The sequence below is a fragment of the Ambystoma mexicanum genome, chromosome 4p, assembly GCF_040938575.1.
Source record: "Ambystoma mexicanum isolate Mex_15411 chromosome 4p, UKY_AmexF1_1, whole genome shotgun sequence".
Classification (NCBI taxonomy): domain Eukaryota; kingdom Metazoa; phylum Chordata; class Amphibia; order Caudata; family Ambystomatidae; genus Ambystoma; species Ambystoma mexicanum.
Window position 1 is genome coordinate 88256848 of NC_090927.1, and position 27509 is coordinate 88284356.

The window sequence follows — 27509 nt, forward strand, 5'->3', positions numbered from 1 at the left end:
GGAGCACCCCGTTTGCTTCATCAGCCGCAAGCTGAAGGATCCTGAAACAAGGTGGGCAACAATCGAAATAGAGTGCTTTGCTATCGTGTGGGCTCTGAAGAAGTTTAGGCCATACTTGTATGGTTCTACTTTTGTCATTCAGACTGACCACCAACCCTTAAGATGGTTAATGCAAATGAAAGGGGAAAACCCAAAACTACTGAGATGGTCAATCTGCCTGCAAGGGTTTGATTTCACCATTGAGCACAGGTCAGGGTGTCACCACCAAAATGCTGATGGTCTCTCTAGGATGTATATCATCGACTAGAGGTATGAGATTCATCCAGGAGTGGATTAAATCCTCCTGTCCCTTAGTCTGCGGGGGGAGGTGGGGGCGAGTGTTAGGGAGAATTCTCTGTTTAGGCTGAATTTCCTAACCTAGTGAGTCCCTCAGCAGCTTTGCTGGATTTCTGGAGTTTGTTTTTTCATCCTGCCAAGAGTGAGACTCTTTTTTCTCCCACTCTTGGACATGATTTGTGGTATTTCTTTGAATGTTAATGTGTTCTATGGGCTATGGGGTCTTTTACTCCATAGGGTCTCATGTGTTCTGCTATGTGTGTTACACCGCACCCTCCGTGCCGTAACACTGGGGTGTCTGTCCTAGGTGACCCCCACCATAGACTCCATACCCTGGGACTGACTACTGTCTCCCAGGGCATGTAAAGTCACCATTGGCTTTACTAGACCTAAATTTACTAACAGAACCAGTACAAACCATCCTATTGTGGACGTACTGGTAGGGGTAATTCGATTACCCATGGGTCTGTTGTTCAAGGGGGCACTGTCCCGTCCCCCCTCGTCGAGTTTTGGCTGGTGGCAGTGGATACTACTTTTTATATTCGACCGCAAATATATTCTTATGGGATTTTCCCATTGTTCGAGGCTAATACTTTTTCACATTAGTCTCTAACATACCGCCAGTTTATTTATCTTAAATAAATTCACCGGTTGGTATTTTCTGCCAGAACTCGGTTTTTAAAATGGCGTATGTGTTCGCCTCTGTAACTCCAAACCAAAGGTTGAGCCCTTTGTTCCACTTTTGGCGGGCTTCTGCGCAGAAGCCCTCCAAAGTGGTGCCATTCTGTCTGGGTACCACAGGGGATGTGGGAGGGAGTTTAGGCACCCTGGACTGAGTTGCCTTGCCAACTCAAGTCGCACTCTGGTGTGATTGGCCCAAGTGGTGAGCCGCCCCGCTCACCACTTAGCATGTTTGATTGACAGCTAGGCTGAATGAATGGGGGTTTTCTGCATAAAAGCAGTGCTTTGGGAACTGGGACGAGGGTAAAGCTGAGCCGACCTGCAACGACGACACCTCCGGTGGAGCCCTGCTGAACCGACTCACCACTTCCCGACGACAGAGGAGATCTCCTTGCTGGAGAGTCTTCTTCCCTTGACTGGTGGGAACAACCGGTCCCTTGCTTTTTTTTCGCTTCCAGGACGTCTAGTGGTCGAATTGCCCGTGCTGCGCACCCTGGCAACCGGATAGCCACTAACCACTGTACCGCGACCAAAGGGTGGTGCCTTGTGACGGAGCACTCCGCGGCTGGTCTCTTCCCTGGTGGTGCAGCGATCTTCAACTTTTCCTCGACTACGAGATCCTCTCATCTTCTGGCAAAGCCCCGATTTGCATCCACCACCAGGAACAACTGCCCCCGCCGGAGCTGTCTCTTCACGTGCGAGGTACTGTGTCCGCCTGGCTCCCCGTGAAACGGTTAGCGTGAGGTGTCTTAAATCCTTACCTTTACATTGGGTCGCCTCCAGACCTTCTTAACTTTTTGTTCTAAAACTGGTCCAACCTTTCTGTGACATTTTGCTACAGAGACTTGAAGTGCATTTCCACTGTGATACTATTGGGACATACCGCTTTGCCTCTCTCCGAGTGGGCCTGACCTCTGAACTTTGTGATCTACAGTAGACCCTGCCTTGCTTGCCTTGCATTTGCTTCGTAAAAGTGTTGGTACTGAGTTGGTTTCATACCCTGCCTTTTTCTCTAACTTTCTAACGAATATTAGAGTGCCATCTAGGTTAAAGCATTCACCTCTGTCTGCAAATAAGTGGTGCCGTTGAACCTAGACTTGTCGAAATATTGTTAGGGGATTGATTTTTGTTTTTGTGATTGAAGTTGTTTGCCATCATAAATGTGTTTTTAAATAAATAATTATACATCTTTACACCCAAGCTCTGATCAGTGTCTGCTTGTTCTACTGTGTAAATTGCCCTATCTTGTATAAAGATATCTTGTGCCTCTAAATACTGCCTAACTCGTCTTGAGAGAAGTCTGACTGCTCAGCCACAGCTACCAGGTAAATCTGGGTGGTACAGACTGATACCAATTGGGTTTACTGCCAACACCTGTAGTCTTAAACTTTTTGCAGTGGTCCCAGAGGGAACTGCACAGGTTTCTGCCTAACAGAGGGCAACAGCACAGTGGCAGATTTGGAGTGAGTAAAATATATCTGTTATCTGACCAATTGTGGATCTGAAAATAATTCCTTTTTACTAGATGTTTTCCTCCGTGGTTCATGATGTATTTTTTGGACACTGGTGTTTTGTAGCACATTGGTTCACTTTAAAAACACAAGCACTATATTTTCGAGCAACTATAACACACGCTATTCATTTTTTCTACAATTCTTATTGAAAAAAATGTTTTGGGGTTTGAGAAAAACATTTCTTTTTCCAGCAAGAAGGGTATTTGGCGCATCTGCACACAGCTGCACCACCAGCGTTGCCTATTCCTGCTACTTCCTGCAGCCCTCCTGATGTGAAGTGGTTTGCCTCAGTGTGCTCAATTTCCCAGGACAGCTGTGTTTGGCTTCTGTAACCTTGCTTAGGGCCCTGGGATATGCAACCTCTGGCTCTCCAGATGTTCTGAACAGCAACTCCTAACAGTCCTTGCCAGCATAGCCAATGGTGAGACATCATGGGAGCCTTTTGGAAATAGTAATAATGGGCGTAAATGCCAGTGCATAAAGAGAAAAAGTGGGCGGGACTCAAGGATCCACGTGCGACAGCCTGAATGTGGAGGTTCACTGTGCCCTGCATTCACTAACTCAAAGTTAACTTTATTAGCAACAGACAGAAAACAGAAAGAACTTATTGCTGCACAGAGTAAACACACTCAACCCAACCACAGTCAGTGCAGCCACGGAGGTGAACTAGCCACCCAAGCGTGGAACTCCCTGGCGCAGCTGGACTGTAATTCTGGGCTTTCAATTCAATGACCGCGAATGTTCACAACCAAACGGTTTGCACTAAAACAAATATGTAGGTGCTGTAGCACCTAGCGCTTAGAATCGCGGACAGACGTGAAATAGCATTGAGAGCAGACAGAATGCATGATATGACAGGTTATTTTGCTTAATTCCCAGAGGTTCCTTAGCGCGGACCTGGGGATCGAACCTGTGTTGCTTCGCGACGTCTTGCTATCCTGAGCTATCCTGTCCAGCCAGTACAGGTGTAATGTAGGCAGGTGCCCAGGGAGAGCACAGGTGGAATGCGCATGGAGCACAGCAGATTATGCTGGAGTAATATTTCGGGAGGAAAGAGGAATTGTTTTAAACAGGATTTACAAAGTGACCTCATTGGTCAATGTCCTGCCTCCTGGCAGGGAGAACCTGAAACTGCTGATGGAGCAGATACTGTAAAACAAGAATGAGATTTCACTCTGATCATAAAAATCTTCCCAGGCGTCCATTTATTTCATTTATTTATTGTGCATTAGTAAGGCGCTTAGACATCAAGAAATGGTGTTTCAAAGCACGTCTTTCCATGACACACAGACCAAAAGCCAACAGGCCCGAGTGAGGCAGCGATGCATGTTGTACACACTGCCGGCAGGTCCAGGAGGTGGCGCAGCGCAAGGAGGGGAGAACAACATGAGGGGCACACTTCAGGGTGGGGTAAAGCAGAAGATGAGGTGGGCATTAGCGGAGAAAAAATGCTGCTAGAGGGCAGCTTGTGGTAAGATGTCCCCATCCACAGGAGTTACCCCAATTAGGGGCACAGGCGCAGAGATGAGTGGAGTTGCAGAAGAAGCCCCCCCATTCCAAGTTCTTCCTGAAAAGTCCTCACTCCATTTCTTCTGCCACCAAGTGACGGGACTTCAAGAATCCCCCCGACGCAGAGGGGAGCCTTTGCCATGGCTACTGGTTTCGGGGATCCGGGAGCGGTTGAACTAGAAGAAAAAATTGGTAGGTAAGAAATCAGACAGAATTCTAACAGCTGTAACATACAATTGGTGGCTAATAACTACTTTGCCCACATACATGGGCGCTTTCATGACACTTACACATTGACTGATTTACTGCATAATAGAATCCAGGACATTTTGCCAACCTGAATTAGGTGCAAGCCCCTCCATGCAACAGTCCAGGAAATACTCTTAAATCAATAAAAAGAAAACACCCCACAGGCAACTTTTCATAGACCTCTGTACCCCCAGCCACCAAACCAGCATCTGATGTATGCCTCCCCTGCTAAAGCTTTCTTGTACTAGTCAGCCAAGTGTGCATAGTCCCCTGCACCCCCAGTCTCCAACCCCAACCCCAACATATGATGCGTCTCTCCCCTATTAAAGCTTTCTGATACTAGTCAGCCAGGTGTTCATAACCCCTGCACCCCCAGCATCCAACCCCAACATATTATGCATCTACCTCTCCCCTATTAAAGCTTTCTGATACTAGTCAGCTGGGTGTTCACAGCCTTCTGCACCCCAGCCACCAACCCCAACATATGATGCCTCTCTCCCCTATTAAAGCTTTCTGATACTAGTCAGCCAGGTGTTCATAACCCCTGCACCCCCAGCATCCAACCCCAACATATTATGTATCTCTCCCCTATTAAAGCTTTCTGATACTAGTCAGCCAGGTGTTCACAGCCTTCTGCACCCCAGCCACCAACCCCAACATATGATGCCTCTCTCCCCTATTAAAGCTTTCTGATACTAGTCAGCTGGGTGTTCACAGCCTTCTGCACCCCAGCCACCAACCCCAACATATGATGCCTCTCTCCCCTATTAAAGCTTTCTTGTACTAGTCAGCCAAGTGTGCATAGTCCTCCGCACCCCCGTCACCAACCCCAACATATGATGCATCTTTCCCCTATTAAAGCTTTCTGGTACTAGTCGGCCAGGTGTTCATAACCCCTGCACCCCCAGCATCCTACCCCAACATATGATGCCTCTCTCCCCTATTAAAGCTTTCTGATACTAGTCAGCTGGGTGTTCACAGCCTTCTGCACCCCAGCCACCAACCCCAACATATGATGCCTCTCTCCCCTATTAAAGCTTTCTTGTACTAGTCAGCCAAGTGTGCATAGTCCTCCGCACCCCCGCCACCAACCCCAACATATGATGCATCTTTCCCCTATTAAAGCTTTCTGGTACTAGTCAGCTAGGTGTTCATAGGCCCCTGGCCCCACCCCCAGCATCCTACCCCAACATATGATGCATCTTTCCCCTATTAAAGCTTTCTGGTACTAGTCAGCCAGGTGTTCATAGACCCCTGCCCCCCAGCCTCCAACCCCAACATATGATGCCTCTCTCCCCTATTAAAGCTTTCTGATACTAGTCAGCTGGGTGTTCATAGACCTCTGCACCCCAGCCACCAGCCCCAACATATTATGTATCTCCCCCCTATTAAAGCTTTCTGATACTAGTCAGCTGGGTGTTCATAGACCTCTGCACCCCAGCCACCAGCTCCAACATATTATGTATCTCCCCCCTATTAAAGCTTTCTGATACTAGTCAGCTGGGTGTTCATAGACCTCTGCACCCCAGCCACCAGCTCCAACATATTATGTATCTCCCCCCTATTAAAGCTTTCTGATACTAGTCAGCTGGGTGTTCATAGACCCCTGCACCCCAGCCACCAGCTCCAACATATTATGTATCTCCCCCCTATTAAAGCTTTCTGATACTAGTCAGCTGGGTGTTCATAGACCCCTGCACCCACCCCCAGCATCCTACCCCAACATATGATGCCTCTCTCCCCTATTAAAGCTTTCTGATACTAGTCAGCTAGGTGTTCATAGACCCCTGCACCCACCCCCAGCATCCTACCCCAACATATGATGCCTCTCTCCCCTATTAAAGCTTTCTGATACTAGTCAGCCGGGTGTTCACAGCCTTCTGCACCCCAGCCACCAACCCCAACATATGATGCCTCTCTCCCCTATTAAAGCTTTCTGATACTAGTCAGCCAGGTGTTCATAACCCCTGCACCCCCAGCATCCAACCCCAACATATGATGCCTCTCTCCCCTATTAAAGCTTTCTGATACTAGTCAGCTGGGTGTTCACAGCCTTCTGCACCCCAGCCACCAACCCCAACATATGATGCCTCTCTCCCCTATTAAAGCTTTCTTGTACTAGTCAGCCAAGTGTGCATAGTCCTCCGCACCCCCGTCACCAACCCCAACATATGATGCATCTTTCCCCTATTAAAGCTTTCTGGTACTAGTCGGCCAGGTGTTCATAACCCCTGCACCCCCAGCATCCTACCCCAACATATGATGCCTCTCTCCCCTATTAAAGCTTTCTGATACTAGTCAGCTGGGTGTTCACAGCCTTCTGCACCCCAGCCACCAACCCCAACATATGATGCCTCTCTCCCCTATTAAAGCTTTCTTGTACTAGTCAGCCAAGTGTGCATAGTCCTCCGCACCCCCGTCACCAACCCCAACATATGATGCATCTTTCCCCTATTAAAGCTTTCTGGTACTAGTCGGCTAGGTGTTCATAGACCCCTGCACCCAAACCCAGCCTCCTACCCCAACATATGATGCCTCTCTCCCCTATTAAAGCTTTCTGATACTAGTCAGCCGGGTGGTCACTTTATGGCCCCACACATGCATACATACTACATGAATATATATATATATATATATATATATATATATATATATATATATATATATATATATATATATATATATATATATATATATATATGCATCCACAGCTCCAGACAATATTTTATAGTGGAAATATTTAACTAAATATTTTTTTAAGTTGGACCTAAAATGATTTTTAAAAAGAAATATTTTATTTTTGTTGGCAGAGAAAAACAACAAGCACAAACACAGCAGCAATCATCTTACATTTGATAAATCCATAGAGTCGTACGGTGACTGTCATGAGACCACAATGTCACAGTTCAGGCCAATAACAAGGAGGGGAGAGAAGAAAGCTCCACGTCCAGTTTTACACAATCACTACATGAAGGCACCTGAGAGGAGCCACTCTCGGACATACTCTCCTCCTGGCTGTTGAGATAACTATTAAAAGCAGTCCAAATATTCTTGGGTCGTGAGTGATTGGGGAGCATGTCAAGATACTACTCCTCACAGTTCCGGGACCAGGTAAGCAAGTTCAACCATTTCTGAAATGTGGGGGAGAGGGATTCTTCCAGTTCTGGAGAATGCATTTCTTAGCTAGAATACAACTTACGTTTAAAAATGTAGTCATGCCCTCGGCCCTTCTAGATTTCCATATTCCAAACTCCACCCCTAGGGGGTCCAGGTCAACAACACTTTCGGTGATCTCTGACAATGTCGCTAGTATTTTTCCCAAAATTCCCCCAGTTTCCGGCATGTCCAGAACATGTGTAGCTGATCTGCTCTTTCCACATTGAACCAGGGGCATGAGTGTGGGCCAGTATGCGTGAACCTGGAAATCCTGAGTGGGGTGTAGTACAGCCTATGCAGCAGCTTGAACTGCATGGCGCAGTAGCAGAGGTTAAGGAAGACTCTATTGGTGTGCAAGCACATCTTCCCCCATACGTGGTCAGAGACCTCGAGGTCCAGCTCCTCCGCCCACTCGTCTCGCGCCCTAGAAGGCTGGGCTGGGGTGCTCGCCAGTAGCAGCTTATACAATGAGGAGACGACGCCTTGGGCGCCTCCAGAGTTAGCGATGAAAGCAATCCCAGGGGAGTCGGGGGGCTCATCAGGGAAGTCGGGCCATGCGGCACGGAAGACAGCCCGGAGCCTGTAGTATTGCAGCAGTTCTAGAGCTGACCCGGAGTGGCCCGGCATCCACGTCAGTGGATTTATAAACTGCCCGTCAGGGTAGAAATCAGTTAATGCTTGGTACCCCAAGGAGCTCCAGCATTGCGAAAGGGCTGCATCGTGTGTAGGCTCCAGCCCTGGAAACCCCCAGGCGGGAAGCCATTTGTAGTAAGGGTACTGTTCTGTCATCATTCTGAATAACCTACCCCATGCATGTATTGTGGTGCCGACTGGGTCTATGGGCGAGTCAGGTATGTACTGTCGATGCAATATGAGTGTCATTACATTGATGCCATCCACTGCGAGGGATTACAGCTTGACGTGCGGGCGGGGAGGGGTGCCCGGATACCAATGGGAGGCATATTGAGTCTGGGCTGCTAGTCAATATAATGTTAGGTCAGGGCAGTGAATCCCCCTCTCTCATATGGTAGGGTCATGGCCGTCCATTTCTTTCGTAACGCCCCGGAATGCCACAGGAACTGCGCGCACATCTTGTGTAGGTTGGTAAGGTATGTCCCCCCTGGCCAGATGGATACATTGCAAAATGTGCACAAAAACTTGGGAAGAAGCACCATCTTAATAAGTGAGAGCCTTCCGGCGAGTGACAAAGGGAGAGGGCTTCAGCGTGCCAATTTGGTTTCGGCTAGTTTCACCACCACATGATAGTTATCAGCCAGCAATGTGTCCTTAATGAGGGACACGTGGACCCCCAGGTATCTAATTCCAGTGGGCGACCAGCAGAGTGGATATTTGGTGGCTGGCCGCTGAGTAGAGTTGGTGAGTAGGAAGATCTCAGACTTGGTATAGTTAATTGTGAACCCTGAGTGAGTGCCAATACGAGTAATGTCCTGCAACATTGGGTCCAGGTTGACAGAGGGATTCCTGACGTATAGTAATACGTCATCCTCATAAAGAGATATAATTTCTGTAGTGTCTTTTAGTCGAATCCCTCTGTGGATGTGGCGTGTTCTAATGTGGTCCGCTATGGGCTCGATTGCTAAGGCAAACAGGCTAGGGGAGAATGAGCAGCCCTGGTGGGTCCCTCTGGAAAGCGGGATCACGGCGGATGTTAGGGAGTTAACCCGTACCCTAGCCATTTGGAAGGTGTACAGTAGTTGGATGAATTTAATCATATTGGGGCCGATGCCCATTGTCCCCAGCACCCCCCACATATATTTCCATGAGACCATGTTGAGTGCCTTTTTGGCGTCCAGTGTGACAGCAACCGCATTCGAGCCCTGGTCTATCCGTGACATAACGTTAAGCAGCCACCTGTTGTGATGAGAAGTGGATCTCCCCGGCACGAAGCCTGCCTGATCCTCGTGGACCATATATGTCAGAACTGGGAGGAAGCGGTTTGCCAAAACTTTGGCAAAGATTTTAGTGTCTAGATTCATAAGCGAGAGGGGCCTATAGGAACCGCATTCCTCGCTGGGCTTGCCGGGTTTAAGTAGTACCGTAATTACGGCTTCACGCATAGTGGGTGGAGGGCAGATACTCGGAGCGATTTCTCCCACACCTCCAGTAACCTGGGGGCCAGTATGGCAATGTGTTCCTGATAAAATTCGGACATGAGTCCGTTGGGCCCGGGAGCCTTACCCTTAGGGAGGTCTGAGATGGCGGTAACTATCTCCTCTAGGCAGAGCGGGGCATCTAATTGGTCCCTGGTGGCAGGGGAGATACTTGTCGTAGGAATTTGTTCAAGTAGTTCCTTCATGTGCTGTTCACTATGCTCGGGGGGGTTGGGCGTAGAGGTTCATGTAGAACTCGGCAAAAGCGTTGAGGATCTGCTGGTCCTCCCATCGGGTGGCGCCTTGTCTGTCTTTGATGCAAGTGATCTGAGCCTGCCCCCAGCCCCCCTTGCCAGGGCAGCTAGCGTTCTACCGGGCCTATCGCCCTCCCCATACCTCCGCGCAGCAATTGGGCGGCTAAAGTATAAAACCTCTCTGGTTGCGTGAGTATTGAGAGCCTGGAGTTCATCACTGATTAGGGCGAGTGTGGATGGGTTAGAGGACGTTGAACACTCCTGCTCAAGTTTCTGCAGTTTGGCCTCGGAGCGGCTGAAGGCCACTCTAATTGTCTTCAATATTCCTGCCTCTTTGGATATGGACATACCCCTAATGAAGGGCTTGAAGGCGTCCCATCGTACCCCAATAGTAGTGGCCTGGGGAGTGTTAAGCTCAAAGAAGGATTCAATGTCAGCCAGGATATCGCCTTGAACATGATGTCCCGCAGCGCAGCCGATTTAAATCGCCATGTTTTAAATTTTGGCACGGGCATTCCCAATTCCGCTGATAGGGTGATCGGGGCATGATCTGAAAGGGTCCGAGTCAGTATTTGCGCTCCCCTGATCCTCCCCATCACCTCGCCTGATACCAAAAATAGGTCGATCCTGGAGGAACTGTCATGTACGGAGGAATAGTGAGTGTATTCGCGAGATAATGGGTGTAGCAGTCTCCAGGCATTATGGATGTTGAGCAATGTGTCAGTAGCCTGTGAGCTGCGCCGGATAGTGGCCTGGGCGCCTTCCCAGTCCTATCCAGGTTCGTATTTAAAATGAAGTTCATGTCCCCGCCCCCCCAGATAATTGGAATTCCCACGTACCCCAGGAGTATGGACACCACCCCATCCACAAAGTCAGGAGTGTCTACATTGGGCCCATAAGTGTTCACGAGGAGATATTCTATATTAATGATTGTGCAGTACTACATATCTGCCGTCGGGGTCAATGTAACTCTTATGCAGTACCAATTTGATGGATTTATGGATGACAGTCAGCACCCCCCTCGCCCGTGAGGAATAGGAGGTAAAGTATCTATTAGGGCCCCAAGATGATGCCATGTTCGTTGCCAGAGGGCCCTTGGAGTGTGTTTCTTGTAAAAGTAGTATCTTAACACTGTGTCTTTGAGCGTAGGCCGTGATTTTATGGGCTTTAGTGTGATTGCTCAGGCCCCGGACATTCCAGGACATTATGGTAGTGGGCATTTCAAGAGTTTAGTGCACATCCCAGTTGTGCCGTTGCGGCCCGTGTCTGCAGACAGTGCTATGTATCTGAGGGTGCCTCGGTGTAGTGCGGTGTGCCGGCCTACCTCTGCCGTTATTAACATAACTCCCCCAACCAACTCCCCCCCTCACCACCTTTCCCCAACAGGTAGTGTCCCCGTCACCCCGACCCCAATAAACCAACACCTCCCTTCATCAGGGGGGTAGTGGTGATAACCAAACGTGGGTTCACCCCATTACAGGTTCAACCAAGTTCAAAAATCACCCAAAACCAAATAAAGATAACCATTGCAACTGCAGTGGGGCGCGCTGTTGCCCTGAGGTTGGCGTTTGAGCGAAGGAGACAGCGCGCACTAAGGTCGTGCGAGCGTCTGCGGTGCCGGCATCAATCACTCAGTGCCTGATACCAGTAGGCAGGACTGGCCAGAGGCTGGCCGAAGGGTGGAACAGGGTACATAGTCGGCTCCAGCAGCAAGGATAATGAGTGCGTAAAGTCAGTGTGGAGGGAGCCAACCAGGTGCCCAGTTATGTGTAACAGAGAACCATGTATGAGTAGCTAAATGACCAATATTGACATCAGCACATAGGAACCAAACAATATCCATCAGAAATGGACACCAGGGAGTAACGCCAGATAGTGCTCAGCCATTGTCTGCCTGGGCGCCTCCGGGGTTATGGAGAGGTATCTGTGACTCAATAAACTTCACCGCCTCATCTGGGACCGTGAAAAAGTACAGTTCTTCTTTGTATGTGATCTTTAGTCGTGCCTGGAACAGTATTGCGTAGGGGATGTTGCGCTCTCTGAGCAGTTTTTTGACGCTGAGGAACTGACGCATTTCCTGCTGCACCCCCACAGAGAAGTCGGGGAAGATCCTGATGGTTTGGGCATCGAGGCGCAAGTCCCCCTTCTCAGGTGATAAGCGAAGAATGAGATCCCTGTCCCTGTAATTGAGAATCAGAGCGATGATAGACCTGAGGAAGTCGCCTGGTTTGGGACGAGGCGATAGGTCCTGATGGGTACGCTCAACCGTGAAGTATGGGGACAATGCGGGGTTGCCCAGCAGTTCTTTGAGTAGATTCTCCACCGCGTCCTCCATGTGCCCCTTAAGGGCGTTCTCCGGGACCCTGATAATGCAAAGGTTGTTCCTACGGGAGCGGGATTCTAAATCATTGCATTTCGCCTTCATGCCCTTCATGTCACGAGATAGGGTGGCAACCGTTTCCTGAAGTGTGTGTATTGCGTCTTCATTTGTGTATATCCTATTTTCCGCTTCAGTGATTCTCGTCCCAGCCTGGTTGACTCAAGATTTGAGTGAGGCTACATAGGCATTGATGTCGTCCAATTTCTCATGGAAAGAGGCAAAATTCTTGGCCATGGATTCCATCAATGTGGTGAGGTCTGGGACCAGTGTGCCTTGGCGTAGTTTGGACTCGGGTTCCTCCTGAGCGGGTGTCGTGTCTACGGTGTCAGCCCTTGGCACAGTTTTAGTAAACTTATCCATTGCACTCCCTTTGCCAGTTCCTCTTGACCGATTAGACATGTCTAACGCAGGATAGGGTGCGTTAATGTTAGTGACAGTGGTGCGTGAGGCCATAAGGGTCGTCAATTGTGTGTATCAGCTTGGAGGTGTCCGGAGAGCAAATGCTATGGCGGAAAACGGGGGCACCAGGAGATAGAGGGGGTGGCAGTGGGTACAGCTAAGGCTTAGTGGGTGGTTGCCGCCCACGGTGTATCAAGAGATGGAGACAAGCAGGTTGACTGTGTGGTATCCCAGTCTGACGTGGCGATGCTGTTTAGGATGGCGAGTGGAGCATGTGTCAATTTTGAGGTGTCCAACCACTCAGTCCAGGGGGGATGGGCCCCGGGGTCGCACCAACGCAGCAGTACACTGGTGTGACTGTGGGCGCAAGTTTACCATACAAAAGGGCTTCTCCAGTGGGCCCGGTTCTGCCAAGGGGCCAAAACAACAATATTAGGCGGACAGAAGGGAACACGTGCTGCCTGTTCCCAGCACTGAGCATCTTATTGTGGGGAATGTTGGGGCCGTGGTCAGTTAGGGCCCACAGCAGCAGTGAGGCCCAGAGGCGGGGCTGGGTGGGCAGGGGAGAGAAAACAAATGCGGGCCCCCCAGCTCCTCACCTGCCCCGTGAGCGCATTTAATCCAGCTTGCGGGGGCCGATCCTCTTCACAGCGTTGCACCAGCAGCAGCCGGTGTGGATGACCCCCCGGGCCGCAGCCCAGGCCAGGGCGCGCCGGAGGCCCAGAGCGGAGGACACGATGGAAGGCTCCAGTGGCCCACCCCCGGTCCGGCACCGGCCCAGACCTCTCAGAAGATCTGACGAGACCAGGACGGGGCCGACACAGCGGGCAGCAGCGGCGAACTCCGTTGATGAGCCAGGGAGCCGCCCCAGCCCAAGGCGCAGCAGCCCGCCGGTGTCAGTAGGCTCCCGCGGCTCGAGCCACAGCAGCGCCAGCCTCAGTGGCTCAGGCTCGGCGAAGCGAGCTCCAGGGCAGCAGATGGTACGTGGCACCCTCCCTGGCCGCAGGTGCCAGGCTCCACACGGGGGAGGGGGCGCAACACAATGCAGAGTCTCTCACTCGGCCGGGCTGCGGGCTGTCATCGGCCGTAGCTGGCCTCACGGGATGCATTTTTTTCCCCCGAAGGCTGCTGGATGATGCGAGCAGTATCAGGCACACTCCAATGTTCATCCCAGGGAGAGAGATGCAGGCGAACCGCTGATGGTGGCGGATATATGCCAGGTCCCCACAGAGCTATTGAGCTAAGCAGCCATTTTGCTGGCTGCTCAACAGCGCCCCCCAAAAATGATTTTTTACGGAGTACCAAATTAATGATCATTCTGAATGGGGGGATTGTAGGTGCGTACGCATACATTTGAACTCTAAAACAGATATCTTTTTGTAGTTTATACATCATTGAAGCTAGTAATTCATGCAGATGTGCTACTTCCTTTAGCCGGAGCTTAAGGTGCCATTAGCATCTGTTTCAGTCCACAGACCTGGGAATTACTAGCATAGCACTGGAGGTCCTTGACGGCTGACCATCACATCTATGTTCCTTCATGAAAAAACACTTGGCTAAGATCATGAATGTAAAGAAAGTCAAATCCAACATGGCTGCCAAGAGAGATGGAAAGTGAGCTGGAAAGAATAGCTCTTTCACCATGACCTTGGAGGTGGCCAGTTGGGCAAAGAACACTAGGGAAAAGTACATCTTCTATATAGACTGCCATTTACAGTCCAGTGGGTTTGGGGAAGAGCAGGAGGAATGCCAGGGAGCAACCATCTTGCTCAGAACATCGGCTTGTGTCAGAGACATTCCACTTTCCGAGCAGTGAGGTTGGTTGCGGTACGCCACCGAGGTGCTTGAAAGGGCTCAGGAAGGCCTCATGTTTTGGTGATGTCTGACTGGGTTTCAGATTGATTGTGACATCATTCACTGGATAGACCCTTGGGAGACTCCACATCATCAGAAATCTCAACATTTTATGGGTTAGCCTCAGTGGAGCCTCCAAATGGGGGGACAAGACTTCCTCCTTGGAGTGAGGACATGAATCGAGTTCTCATAGAGGTGTGCAGACCTGGTCAAGGCGTGGGTCACCATGAACTCAGGGGTTCCATCATTGGCACTGAACGGCAACATTCATTTCAAATATATGCGGCAGACGCGATACCTCCACAGTGGGCACCTGTCAAAGCAGCGCTTAGGTTCTTCATCCGAGAAGATCCTGCGCCCTGCCAGTGATTGACCACCCGATGAAAGGGATCTACATGGCCCTATATGAGTCATAGACAGGGCTAGCGGAACCTAGAATACACGGTTATCAAGGTCTCTCCTAATTGGGGGTCGGGTGTACTCCCCATGTTGAGCATGGTCTCCCAATATATCGCTACAGTGGGAAAGTGAACAAAGGTTTGGCGTTATACCCGAGGGAAATACCGCCAAACACAGAGGGCCTGATTCACAGAACGTTTTCCTATGGGATTGCGCTATTACAAAACACTTCCATGATTCAGGCCCATAATGTGTGTTTTTTGTTTTCATTGTATTAATGCACACATAATGGCGTGCAGGTTCTAAGAGCACTCTTGCTACTAACACTCTGAAGGCGCTGGTCGCTCTTGGACCTACACACGGATAACAGAGAAAGAGAGCTCGTTCCCGGGCCCCCACACAGGACTCCAATACACGGATAACAGAGAAAGAGGCCATTCCCGGACCCCCACACAGGACTCCAATACACGGATAACAGAGAAAGAGCTCATTCCCGGACCCCCACACAGGACTCCAACACACGGATAACAGAGAAAGAGCTCATTCCCGGACCCCCACACAGAACTCCAACACACGGATAACAGAGAAAGAGCTCATTCCCGGACCCCCACACAGGACTCCAACACACGGATAACAGAGAAAGAGCTCATTCCCGGACCCCCACACAGGGCTCCAACACACGGATAACAGAGAAAGAGGCCATTCCCGGACCCCCACACAGGACTCCAACACACGGATAACAGAGAAAGAGCTCATTCCCGGACCCCCCCCCCACAGGACTCCAACACACGGATAACAGAGAAAGAGCTCATTCCCGGACCCCCACACAGGACTCCAATACACGGATAACAGAGAAAGAGGACATTCCCGGACCCCCACACAGGACTCCAATACACGGATTACAGAGAAAGAGGCCATTCCCGAACCCCCACACAGGACTCCAATACTCGGATAACAGAGAAAGAGGCCATTTCCGGACCACCCCGCAGGACTCCAATACACGGATAACAGAGAAAGAGCTCATTCCCGGACCCCCACGCAGGACTCCAATACACGGATAACAGAGAAAGAGGCCATTCCCGGACCCCCCCGCAGGACTCCAATACACGGATAACAGAGAAAGAGCTCATTACCGGACCCCCCCGCAGGACTCCAATACACGGATAACAGAGAAAGAGCTCATTCCCGGATCCCCACGCAGGACTCCAATACACGGATAACAGAGAAAGAGCTCATTCCCGGACCCCCACGCAGGACCCCAATACACGGATAACAGAGAAAGAGCTCATTCCCGGACCCCCCCACAGGACTCCAATACACGGATAACAGAGAAAGAGCTCATTCCCGGACCCCCCCACAGGACTCCAATACACGGATAACAGAGAAAGAGCTCATTCTCGGGACCCCCCACAGGACTCCAATACACGGATAACTGAGAAAGAGCTCATTTCCGGACCCCCCCACAGGACTCCAATACACGGATAACAGAGAAAGAGCTCATTCCCGGACCCCAACACAGGACTCCAATACACGGATAACAGAGAAAGAGCTCATTCCCGGACCCCCACACAGGACTCCAATACACGGATAACAGAGAAAGAGCTCATTCTCGGGACCCCCCACAGGACTCCAATACACGGATAACTGAGAAAGAGCTCATTTCCGGACCCCCCCACAGGACTCCAATACACGGATAACAGAGAAAGAGCTCATTCCCGGACCCCAACACAGGACTCCAATACACGGATAACAGAGAAAGAGCTCATTCCCGGACCCCCACACAGGACTCCAATACACGGATAACAGAGAAAGAGCTCATTCCCGGACCCCAACACAGGACTCCAATACACGGATAACAGAGAAAGAGCTCATTCCCGGCCCCCCCCCCCCCACAGGACTCCAATACACGGATAACAGAGAAAGAGCTCATTCCCAGGTCCCCCCACAGGACTCCAATACACGGATAACAGAGAAAGAGCTCATTCCCAGGTCCCCCCACAGGACTCCAATACACGGATAACAGAGAAATAGCTCATTCCCGGGCCCCCCCACAGGACTCCTACCTTGCCTGGCAGGGCTGCACACGCGGCAGGACCCGCAGCATTTCATGTTGCTGAAGCAGTCACTGTCAGTCGTGCACTTCGTGCCACTTGGGCGGTTACAGACGGCCTCTTCTGGTTCGCAGACACCCGGATGCTCTGATAATTAGGAGAGAGAGAAAAGTTTGAAAAATTCCACCCGTTGCAACAGTATAACCTATCTTATTTATTTATTTTATTTATTATAATTGTATATTAGTTCAGAAACTGAACTGCTACAATAATAACAATTTTAAACACATTTTACAAATACCTAACACAATTTATCACATATATCATGTTCCCATTTCATAAATACAAAACATTTATCAAAATATAAAAAGAAAATATATGTTCCATTTAAAATAATAGGACATCGCATTAAGAAACTGTATATAACCCATCACAGCCAAATACAGTCACTGCCGAGGATAAAGGTGTTTCACAGCTAATAACTGATTCAACAGAGCTACCATGTTTTTCAGTGCCAGTCCATTTATTTGGAATTCTGGGATTTGTAGTCTTAAATACAAAATGGAAAAGACAAAACTGCAACTCCCAGGATTCTGAGGGGGAAAAGCGGGATGGGATGCCTTTCACAAGAATGCTTTTGTGAATCTTGAGGGCTCGGTCCCGAAAGTGTCAAATGGCCACAACAGAGAGCACAGGAACCATTAACGCCCTGTGGAGACTGCACTGTCTCCATGACCTTTAATCACCTCAGTCTCGCCAGGGCCAGGCTGAAGTGTGTTAGGGCTCATGGGGGTCCATTTCAACATGATGTTTCAGCGTCCCCTGTCTACAGCTGAAACAAATTGTCTGAGGCATTCTGGGGTGCTTAGATTATACTGGAGACAGAGAGAAAATGGTTGGGTGTTAAGAGATGTTAAGAGATGCTCACTATCCCTGGACAGGCAGCCATGGGGAGCTGAAACACTGAATGACCACTGAAAAGCTATTTAGCACTTTGGTGACAAAACCGGAGTGAAAAGGCTGAGGTGGCAGCCTGAGGGCACCAGCAAAGGCAGCCTGGAACATGTGTGCTGTAAAGCGTGCATTTAATGTCCTGATTTAAAGAAGATACCGAGGTCTCACAGCACTACCAACACGGGGGCAGCTGCTCAGGGGCCCCACTGAGGCTCAGAGCCCATTTCAAATGAAAAGGTTGCAATGACCTGATGCTGTCCATCTCCCCCGCCCACCATGTGCTTGATCTTGTACAGTGCCCAGCAGCTTTCTAGCCAAGTCCACACTCCATAAATACATTACAGGACATACAGATGAACAACGGGGTCTTTGGATGGACTTGGAATATGGGAGCCGGGAGAGGCAGGGGGTCTGCAGGTGCAGGGCCAGCATCGTCTGATGGCACCTCCCAGATAAAAGCCCCAAATACCTCCCAAACAGGTAATCATGGTGCCTTTCAAGCAGAGTCCACTCCCCCGCCCTCGATCCCTGTCTGTTCTTATCTTCAAATCTGTTTCAACCCCACAGAAAAGGTTGCAGTTTTCACTGTTGTTTTGCATGGGATTCGTATAGTGCCCCTCTGCCATTCACCCAGTCTCATGGCACTGTCTCCAGGGACAGGCTACTCAAATATCCAACAATAGGCTTTTTTTCCTATTCCTTTATCTGTGTATTCTTGTAAAAGGCTCGTGCCAAGGTGGATCACTTTTGAGTGACAGCTGTGAAGGGAGTAGTTGGTTCGACAGACAGGATCCATTTGCCGGGTGTATACAGTTTGTGTTTTCTGCCCTTGTGAACTTTAAGATATCCAGTTCCAGGCAGATGTGCAGCAGTAGGAAAGTCCACAAGAATAATACTTGGGATATGATGGGAACTCCCACAGAGCACTTGGGAATATAATATCAGTGCATTCCTCGGAGCTAAACCTAATCTCCTGAAGGACCAGAGTGCGGCCATACTGGCTCGACACAAGCTCCAATGTCTGCATTCTGCTGTTTCCCTGCTGCTGAGGATGCGCTGTGGCTGAGGACCAGGGTGTGGCCATACTGGCTCGACACAAGCTCCAATGTCTTTGCATTCTGCTGTTTCCCTGCTGCTGAAGATGCGCTGCGACTGAGGACCAGGGTGTGGCCATACTGGCTCGACACAAGCTCCAATGTCTGAATTCTGCTGTTTCCCTGCTGCTGAAGATGCGCTGCGGCTGAGGACCAGGGTGTGGCCATACTGGCTCGACACAAGTTCCAATGTCTTTGCATTCTGCTGTCTCCCTGCTGCTGAAGATGCGCTGCGGCTGAGGACCAGGGTGTGGCCATACTGGCTCGACACAGGCTCCAATGTCTTTGCATTCTGCTGTCTCCCTGCTGCTGAAGATGCGCTGTGGCTGAGGACGAAGATGCGCTGCGGCTGAGGACCAGGGTGCGGCCATACTGATCCGACACAGGCTAATATGTCTTTGCATTATGCTGTCTCCCTACTGCTGAAGATGCACTCTGTCTGAGGACCAGGGTGTGGCTTTACTGGCCTGACACAGGCTCCCATGTCTTTGCATTCTGATGCTTCCCTGCTGTTGAAGAGGACCTCTGGCTGAGGACCAGGGTGTGGCCAAACTGACCCACCACAGGCCCCTATGTCTTTGCATTCTGCTGCTTCCATGCTGGTGGAATCCCAAGACGGGTTCTTGCCTAGTTTCCTGTGGTCCTCTTAGCTGACCATACTGCCTGGTCTTTGGTAGGATATTCTCCTGGCCTCGGCAGTGCTACCTCCCTGCCACCTCCTTCTGGGCCACGCTCCTTAAGGTGGAAAACATTCCAGACCTGGAAGCTGCACTGCCTGTGCTTAACTTTGTGACTTTCTGGTTTGCTCTCCTGTCATCTCCAACATCATTGGACAACTTATTGTTTGCTGACTGCCCCTTCCTGCATCCCTAAGCTGACCTGATGCTCTGGTGGATTTCTTTGTGAATCCCGAATCTTCTCTGCCAGGGGTGTCATCTTTGGGGGCCTGTTTGGTTGTCTGGATCCTTGCTCGGTCCCATTCCCTACTTCTTGGTATCCACAAGCACAGCTAGCCAGACTTAAACTCGCCCTCATCCCACGGTTTCTAGAACTTTGCAACATACAGCACTATGACTACCTGTCCTGGGGTTCTGCTTTATTTTATGTTTTCCCATCAGGGGCCTCCTGGGCACATGAGTGGTGGGGTTTTGAGGTTCCCCCTCTACTGTTGGATTCTAGGGCCTGGAGTGTGCTTTGGTCTCGCTCTGACATGCTGGTTCTTGAACCCTAGGCTAGAATCTTCTTGTTCGGAGGGCCCCCTCTAGAAAGTTCTCCATTGGCTGTATCCGAGTCGCAGCAGACCTATGGCATTCGGCTCCATTGTGTCCTAGGAGAGAACTTTGAGGAAGGGTTGATGCACCTGTGCAGTGACCTGCCTGTGGTCCCTGGTGCTGTCATTGTACATGGCACCAGGGATGCATTATAGAATTCTTTACAATGAATCCCTGCAGTTCACTCTTCACTCTAGGAAGTTATAGTCACAGTACCTAGTAGTGGTTACCCTGTTGCTTTTCAGTACCAGTACTGTGGTTCTGATTTTACTGTGTGGTTTGGCCCTTTTGGACCTGTTTTGTTCCCTCCTTTTAGGGCATATATAAGCCTAGCACCCACCTGTTAGGTCAGTCTCCTGTCAGGGCATATATAAGCCCAGTACTCACCTGTTAGGTCAGTCTCCTTTCAGGGCATATATATGCCTAGCACTCACCTGTTAGGTCAGTCTCCTTTTCGGGCATATATAAGCCTAGAACTCACCTGTTAGGTGAATCTCCTTTAATGGCATATATAAACCTAGCACTCACCTGTTAGGTCAGTCTCCTTTTCGGGCATATATGAGCCTAGAACTCACCTGTTAGGTGAATCTCCTTTAATGGCATATATAAACCTAGCACTCACCTGTTAGGTCAGTCTCCTTTTCAGGCATATATAAGCCTAGTACTCACCGGTTTGGTCAGTCTCCTTTTCGTGCATATATAAGCCCAGTACTCACCTGTTAGGCCAGTCTCCTTTTAGCGCAACTATAAGCCTAGCACTCACCTGTTAGGCCAGTCTCTTTTTAGGGCATATACAATCCTAGTACTCACCTGTTAGATCAGTCTCCTTTCAGGGCATATATAAGCCTAGTCCTCACCTGTTAGGCCAGTCTCCTTTCAGGGCATATATAAGCCTAGCACTCACCTGTTAGGTCAGTCTCCTTTTCGGGTATATATAAGCCTAGCACTCACCTGTTAGGTCAGTCTCCTTTTCGGGTATATATAAGCCTAGCACTCACCTGTTAGGTGAATCTCCTTTCAGGCTTATATAAACCTAGCACTCACCTGTTAGGTCAGTCTCCTTTTCAGGCATATATAAGCACAGTACTCATCTGTTAGGCCCGTCTCCCACGTTGTGTGTCCTGGATTGAAGTGGGAAAGAGAATTCGTCACTTTACTGTTATTTTCCTGTCTATTTCCTGGGGTAAAATGGGAGCGACGATAAAAGCACACATTGGGGGGAGGCAACGGTGGCTCACAGCAGAGAAATAAGTACCTTTTCTATTGACGGAATTCAAGGTATTGTCAGGGACTCATTACAAGTTTGGCGGTGCAGTAAAAAGGGATGGTAATTCCGTTACCACATTTTTTGGTGCCAATGGATTTACAGCCATTTCTGCCTTACCACCGAATTTCCAGTTTGCAGGAAAAGTGGGGGAATCACATCCAGCAAAAAGGTGAAGGTGGTACCTCCAGTTTTCCTCCAAAAATCAGTGCATTAACCACGACTCATTTACCGCTCGCAGTAAATCTGCCAAAATCCCCATGGAGTACGATGCACTCCAGAAATGGGCTCCTACCCAATACCACTACCTGTAATCTTGTGTTAGCCGCACAAAACCGAGAGGCAGTAGCGGTAAATGATTTGGGATGTAATGTGGCAGTTTCACCACCAAACTCGTAATGAAGCAGAAATTACCCTGCGTCCCCCTCAAACCAAACCACAGAGAGGTGGAGTGAGGAATTCCATAACATTATTGCAATGTTTAAAGCCAGAAGGGCACCGGTCAAATCAAAGATAAGTGTCTCCAGAGGGGGTGGCAACATGAAAGGTCTTAATAGATGTGACAATATTTAAAGAACCACAGCTGAGCGCAGCATAAGACCCCTTAGTTAGATGAGGACTGCCAGGCACACACATATGATGATAATCTAAGTCTCGACCTTCTTCTGTTGACTTTCACTTGCGCTGCAATCGTGTAAGACCGGCGCACGGATGCAGTTCAGTCTGCCCGCTTCCTCCCCTCCACAGCAGAGTGTGGCCCGGATGCAGTTCAGTCTGCCCGCTTCCTCCCCTCCACAGCAGAGTGTGGCCTGGATGCAGTTCAGTCTGCCCGCTTCCTCCCCTCCACAGCAGAGTGTGGCCCGGATGCAGTTCAGTCTGCCCGCTTCCTCCCCTCCACAGCAGAGTGTGGCTTGGGTGCATTTCAGTCTGTGCAGTTCCCCCCCTCCACTGAAAATTGTGGCCTCGGTGCAGTTCAGTCCGCCAGGCTCCTCCCCTCCACAGCAGATTGTGGCCCGGGTGCAGTTCAGTCTGCCCCGTTCCTCCTCTTCACAGGAGATTGTGGCCCAGGTGCAGTTCAGTCTGCCCGGTTCCTGCCTTCCACAGGAGAGTGCGGCCCGGGTGCAGTTAAGTCTGCCCGGTTCCTCCCCTCCACAGGAGATTGTAGCCCAGGTGCAGTTCAGTCTGCCTGGTTCCCCCCCTCCACAGGAGGGTGTGTGCCCGGGTGCAGTTCAGTCTGCCCGCTTCCTCCCCTCCACAGGAGAGTGTGTGCCCGGATGCAGTTCAGTGTGCCCGGTTCCTGCCCTTCACCGGAGGGTGTGGCTCGGATGCAGTTTAGTCCGCCCGTTCCTCCCGTCCACAGGAGATTGTGGCTCGGGTGCAGTTCAGTCTGCCCGGTTCCTCCCCTCCACAGGAGATTGTGGCCCGGGTGCAGTTCAGTCTGCCCAGTTCCTGCCCTCCACAGGAGATTGTGGCCCGGGTGCAGTTCAGTCCGCCCGGTTCCTCCCCTCCACAGGAGAGTGTGTGCCCGGATGCAGTTCAGTCTGCCCGGTTCCTCCCCTCCACAGGAGAGTGTGTGCCCGGATGCAGTTCAGTCTGCCCGGCTCCTCCTCTTCACAGGAGAGTGTGTGCCCGGATGCAGTTCAGTCTGCCGGCTCCTCCTCTTCACAGGAGAGTGTGTGCCCGGATGCAGTTCAGTCTGCCCGCTTCCTCCCCTCCACAGGAGAGTGTATGCCCGGATGCAGTTCAGTCTGCCCGGTTCCTCCCCTCCACAGGAGATTGTAGCCCAGGTGCAGTTCAGTCTGCCTGGTTCCCCCCCTCCACAGGAGAGTGTGTGCCCGGATGCAGTTCAGTCTGCCCAGTTCCTCCCCTCCACGGGAGATTGTAGCCCAGGTGCAGTTCAGTCTGCCCGGTTCCTCCCCTCCACAGGAGATTGTGGCCCAGGTGCAGTTCAGTCTGCCCGCTTCCTCCCCTCCACAGGAGAGCGTGTGCCCGGATGCAGTTCAGTCTGCCCAGTTCCTCCCCTCCACAGGAGATTGTAGCCCAGGTGCAGTTCAGTCTGCCCGGTTCCTCCCCTCCACAGGAGATTGTGGCCCAGGTGCAGTTCAGTCTGCCCGCTTCCTCCCCTCCACAGGAGAGTGTGTGCCCGGATGCAGTTCAGTCTGCCCGCTTCCTCCCCTCCACAGGAGAGTGTGTGCCCGGATGCAGTTCAGTCTGCCCGGTTCCTCCCCTCCACAGGAGATTGTGGCCCGGGTGCAGTTCAGTCTGCCCGGGTCCCCCCTCCACAGGAGAGTGTGTGCCCGGGTGCAGTTCAGTCTGCCCAATTCCTCCCCTCCACAGGAGATTGTGGCTCGGGTGCAGTTCAGTCTGCCCGCTTCCTCCCCTCCACAGGAGAGTGTGTGCCCGGATGCAGTTCAGTCTGCCCACTTCCTGCCCTCCACAGGAGATTGTGGCCCGGGTGCAGTTCAGTCTGCCCGGTTCCTCCTCTTCACAGGAGATTGTAGCCCAGGTGCAGTTCAGTCTGCCCAGTTCCTGCCCTCCACAGGAGAGTGTGTGCCCGGATGCAGTTCAGTCTGCCCGCTTCCTCTCCTCCACAGGAGGGTGTGTGCCCGGATGCAGTTCAGTCTGCCCAGTTCCTGCCCTCCACAGGAGAGTGTGTGCCCGGGTGCAGTTCAGTCTGCCCGCTTCCTCTCCTCCACAGGAGAGTGTGTGCCCGGATGCAGTTCAGTCTGCCCGCTTCCTCTCCTCCACAGGAGAGCGTGGCCCGGTGGCAGTTTAGTCTGCCCGGTTCCCCCCCTCCACAGGAGAGCGTGGCCCGGTTGCAGTTTAGTCTGCCCGGTTCCCCCCCTCCACAGGAGAGTGTGTGCCCGGATGCAGTTCAGTCTGCCGGCTCCTCCTCTTCACAGGAGAGTGTGTGCCCGGATGCAGTTCAGTCTGCCGGCTCCTCCTCTTCACAGGAGAGTGTGTGCCCGGATGCAGTTCAGTCTGCCGGCTCCTCCTCTTCACAGGAGATTGCGCACATGATAAATACATCAACAATCTCATTTCCGAATGATTGTGAAGTATCGTGGGGGAAGCCCCGCATACACAGATTGTCAGGACTGACCGGCCAGCACCTCCCATAATGAGAGGAGGTTATTAAAGCCAAATGAGCTTCTTGGAGGCTCGAGACCCTCAAGACAAATGAGCCCAGGGGATTAGAATAGTGCCCGGAAGTCGTTCCTAATGTGCGAGGAGCAAGGTGAGAGCACACAAAATGAGAGATGGCAGGTGCTCGCGGCTGGCCAGAAACAGTGAGAGTAAGGGCGGCACCTTTGCTCAAACCTATTGAAAGCCTGTCATTATTCCAGCCATGTGCAGTGATTAGCTGTGTGTCCTTATGCTCCATTTTTGGTATGGGGACATGTTTCTTAGGGTTTAAACCGATTTCTACACATATTCAATACTTAGGACATAAAGTTACACACAAGTGGAACATGTTATGAGACTCTTTCTGCGAAGATGTGATAAACTGGGCCCAGATTACAGAAAATGCGCACCCCTGCAAGCGCTGTGTTACACTAGGGAATGTCTTCCCCTGGGATGAAACCCTATTCTTTCAATAGATCTTCGCACTATTGCAAACTTTGCCCTAGTGCTTAAACGGAATGGTATAAGCACTAGTGCAAACTTTGCCATAATGCTAATATGGAATGGTATTAGCACTAGTGAACATTTAGCCATAGTGCTAATAGGGAATGGTATAAACACTAGTGCAAACTTTGCCATAGTGCTAATATGGAATGGTATAAGCACTAGTGAAAACTTTGCCATAGTGCTAATAGGGAATGGTATAAACACTAGTGCAAACTTTGCCATAGTGCTAATAGGGAATGGTATAAACACTAGTGCTAATATGGAATGGTATAAGCACTAGTGCAAACTTTGCCATAGTGTTAATATGGAATGGTATTAGCACTAGTGAAAACTTTGCCATAGTGCTAATAGGGAATGGTATAAACACTAGTGCAAACGTTACCCTAGTGCTAATATGGAATGGTATTAGCACTAGTGAAAACTTTGCCATAATGGTAATAGGAAATGGTATAAACACTAGTGCAAACTTTGCCATAGTGCTAATATGGAATGGTATTAGCACCAGTGAAAACTTTGCCATAGTGCTAATAGGGAATGGTATAAACACTAGTGCAAACTTTGCCATGGTACTAATAGGGAATGGTATAAACACTAGTGCAAACGTTACCCTGGTGCTAATAGGGAATGGCATTAGCACTAGTAAAAACTTTGCCGTAGGGCTAATACGGAATGGTATAAACACTAGTGCAAACGTTACCCTAGTGCTAATATGGAATGGTATTAGCACTAGTGAAAACTTTGCCATAGTGCTAATAGGGAATGGTATAAACACTAGTGCAAACTTTGCCATAGTGCTAATATGGAATGGTATTAGCACTAGTGAAAACTTTGCAATAGTGCTAATAGGGAATGGTATAAACACTAGTGCAAACTTTGCCATAGTGCTAATAGGGAATGGTATAAACACTAGTGCAAATGTTACCCTAGTGCTAATAGGGAATGGTATTAGCACTAGTGAAAACTTTGCCATAGTGCTAATACGGAATGGTATAAACACTAGTGCAAACGTTACCCTGGTGCTAATAGGGAATGGTATTAGCACTAGTGAAAACTTTGCCATAGTGCTAATACGGAATGGTATAAACACTAGTGCAAACGTTACCCTAGTGCTAATAGGGAATGGTATTAGCACTAGTGCAAACTTGTCCTAGTGCAAAAATGCATTCAAATCAGACGTTTTTTAGACAAGGCCAATTTATCTCCTGCTGCTAGTACTGTGCAAAATCGCACTTGGACAGACACAAAGTTTCCCTAACGTTGTCCTGGAGCTGAATGGAAGAAGCATTCAGAAAAACAGATGGAAAGCGGCCTCTGTGACACCCCCACACTTGGTACTCACCGTCTTCACCCTGGGCTGATGCCGGCCGCAGTTCAGAGCTGAGCGCGAGAAGCACCAGGAACACGCCAGCTGCGATGCACCCCTTCATGGTCAGTTCAGCAGTCGGATCTGAAGAAGAAATGGTTGGTAATGGCTTTTAAAGGCTGGTGCTGTTTGGGAGGAGACGCTTGTTCCCAGCCCAGCCCATTCATTGCACAACCAGCTACTGATGAGTGCAGCTGAGGTCATCATTTCCTGAGGGCAAGTTGCCTAAGCAGGCTGTGCCTCATCTCAGGAAATAAATAGCCTTGTTGCATGAACACTGTAGGCTTTCCTGCAGGTCACAAGCATGTTTCTGTTGTGTTTTGGGGGAGCGCATGCGTAGCACATGTACGCTCATGGGTTTATGGGTGTCGCGCGGAACGAGCTGAGAGGTTGTGGCAACAGAGAGAAGGTGGAGCCTTTAGATGAGTGTCTGAAAGTGACATGATTCATGGACATGTGATGGTACACAGGAAGGCGTTCCAGAGCTGGGCAGCCAGCACGGAGAAGGTGGGGCCGCCTAACCTTTGACCGTGATCCACCCTGGAGCAGGATCAGGGAGAGCGGATGGGACTATGACCGGTCAGGCTGCTCAAGAGAAACAGGAGGCCCTGTCCAATAAAGCACCATAATTCATGTCCAGCATATGCTGGCATTCTGGGTGCCAATGCAAAGGGCAGAGAGCAGACATGATGTGTTCAGACAGACGAATACCCGGCAGTAAATGTGCCACAGCTTTTCGCAAGGTCTGGAAATGATAGCTGAGAAACAGAGAGAAACCAGAAACAGGGAGTCCCGTAGTCTAGCCGAAATCCCATTGACAGATGGTCTGCAGCAAAACCTTCAGCAGAACTTACAATAGATACAGGACTTCAATATAAACGCTGGAAAAGTGAGAGGAGACCAATACATCATCATTCATGTTTGTTATTTTAAATGTTTTTAATGTGCTTGGTTAAAATGTTGAATTAACAAAATCAACCTTTACAATGTGATAACTGAACAGCAAGAACTATAAAGATTCTAACGAAGGATAAAGC

General features: G+C 50.2%; 1 protein-coding gene across 1 annotated transcript; it reads right to left on the reverse strand.

Annotated features, from left to right (window-relative positions):
- Positions 1-3735: 3735 nt before the first annotated feature.
- On the reverse strand, positions 3736-26605 carry LOC138452545 (WAP four-disulfide core domain protein 5-like). The gene is made up of 3 exons (XM_069604990.1): positions 26449-26605; positions 16906-17040; positions 3736-4216 (listed from the first exon to the last, which is right to left on the reverse strand). The coding sequence occupies exons 1-3, from the start codon at positions 26534-26536 to the stop codon at positions 4185-4187; spliced, it is 255 nt and encodes an 84-aa protein (XP_069461091.1). The 5' UTR covers positions 26537-26605; the 3' UTR covers positions 3736-4184.
- Positions 26606-27509: the final 904 nt, after the last annotated feature.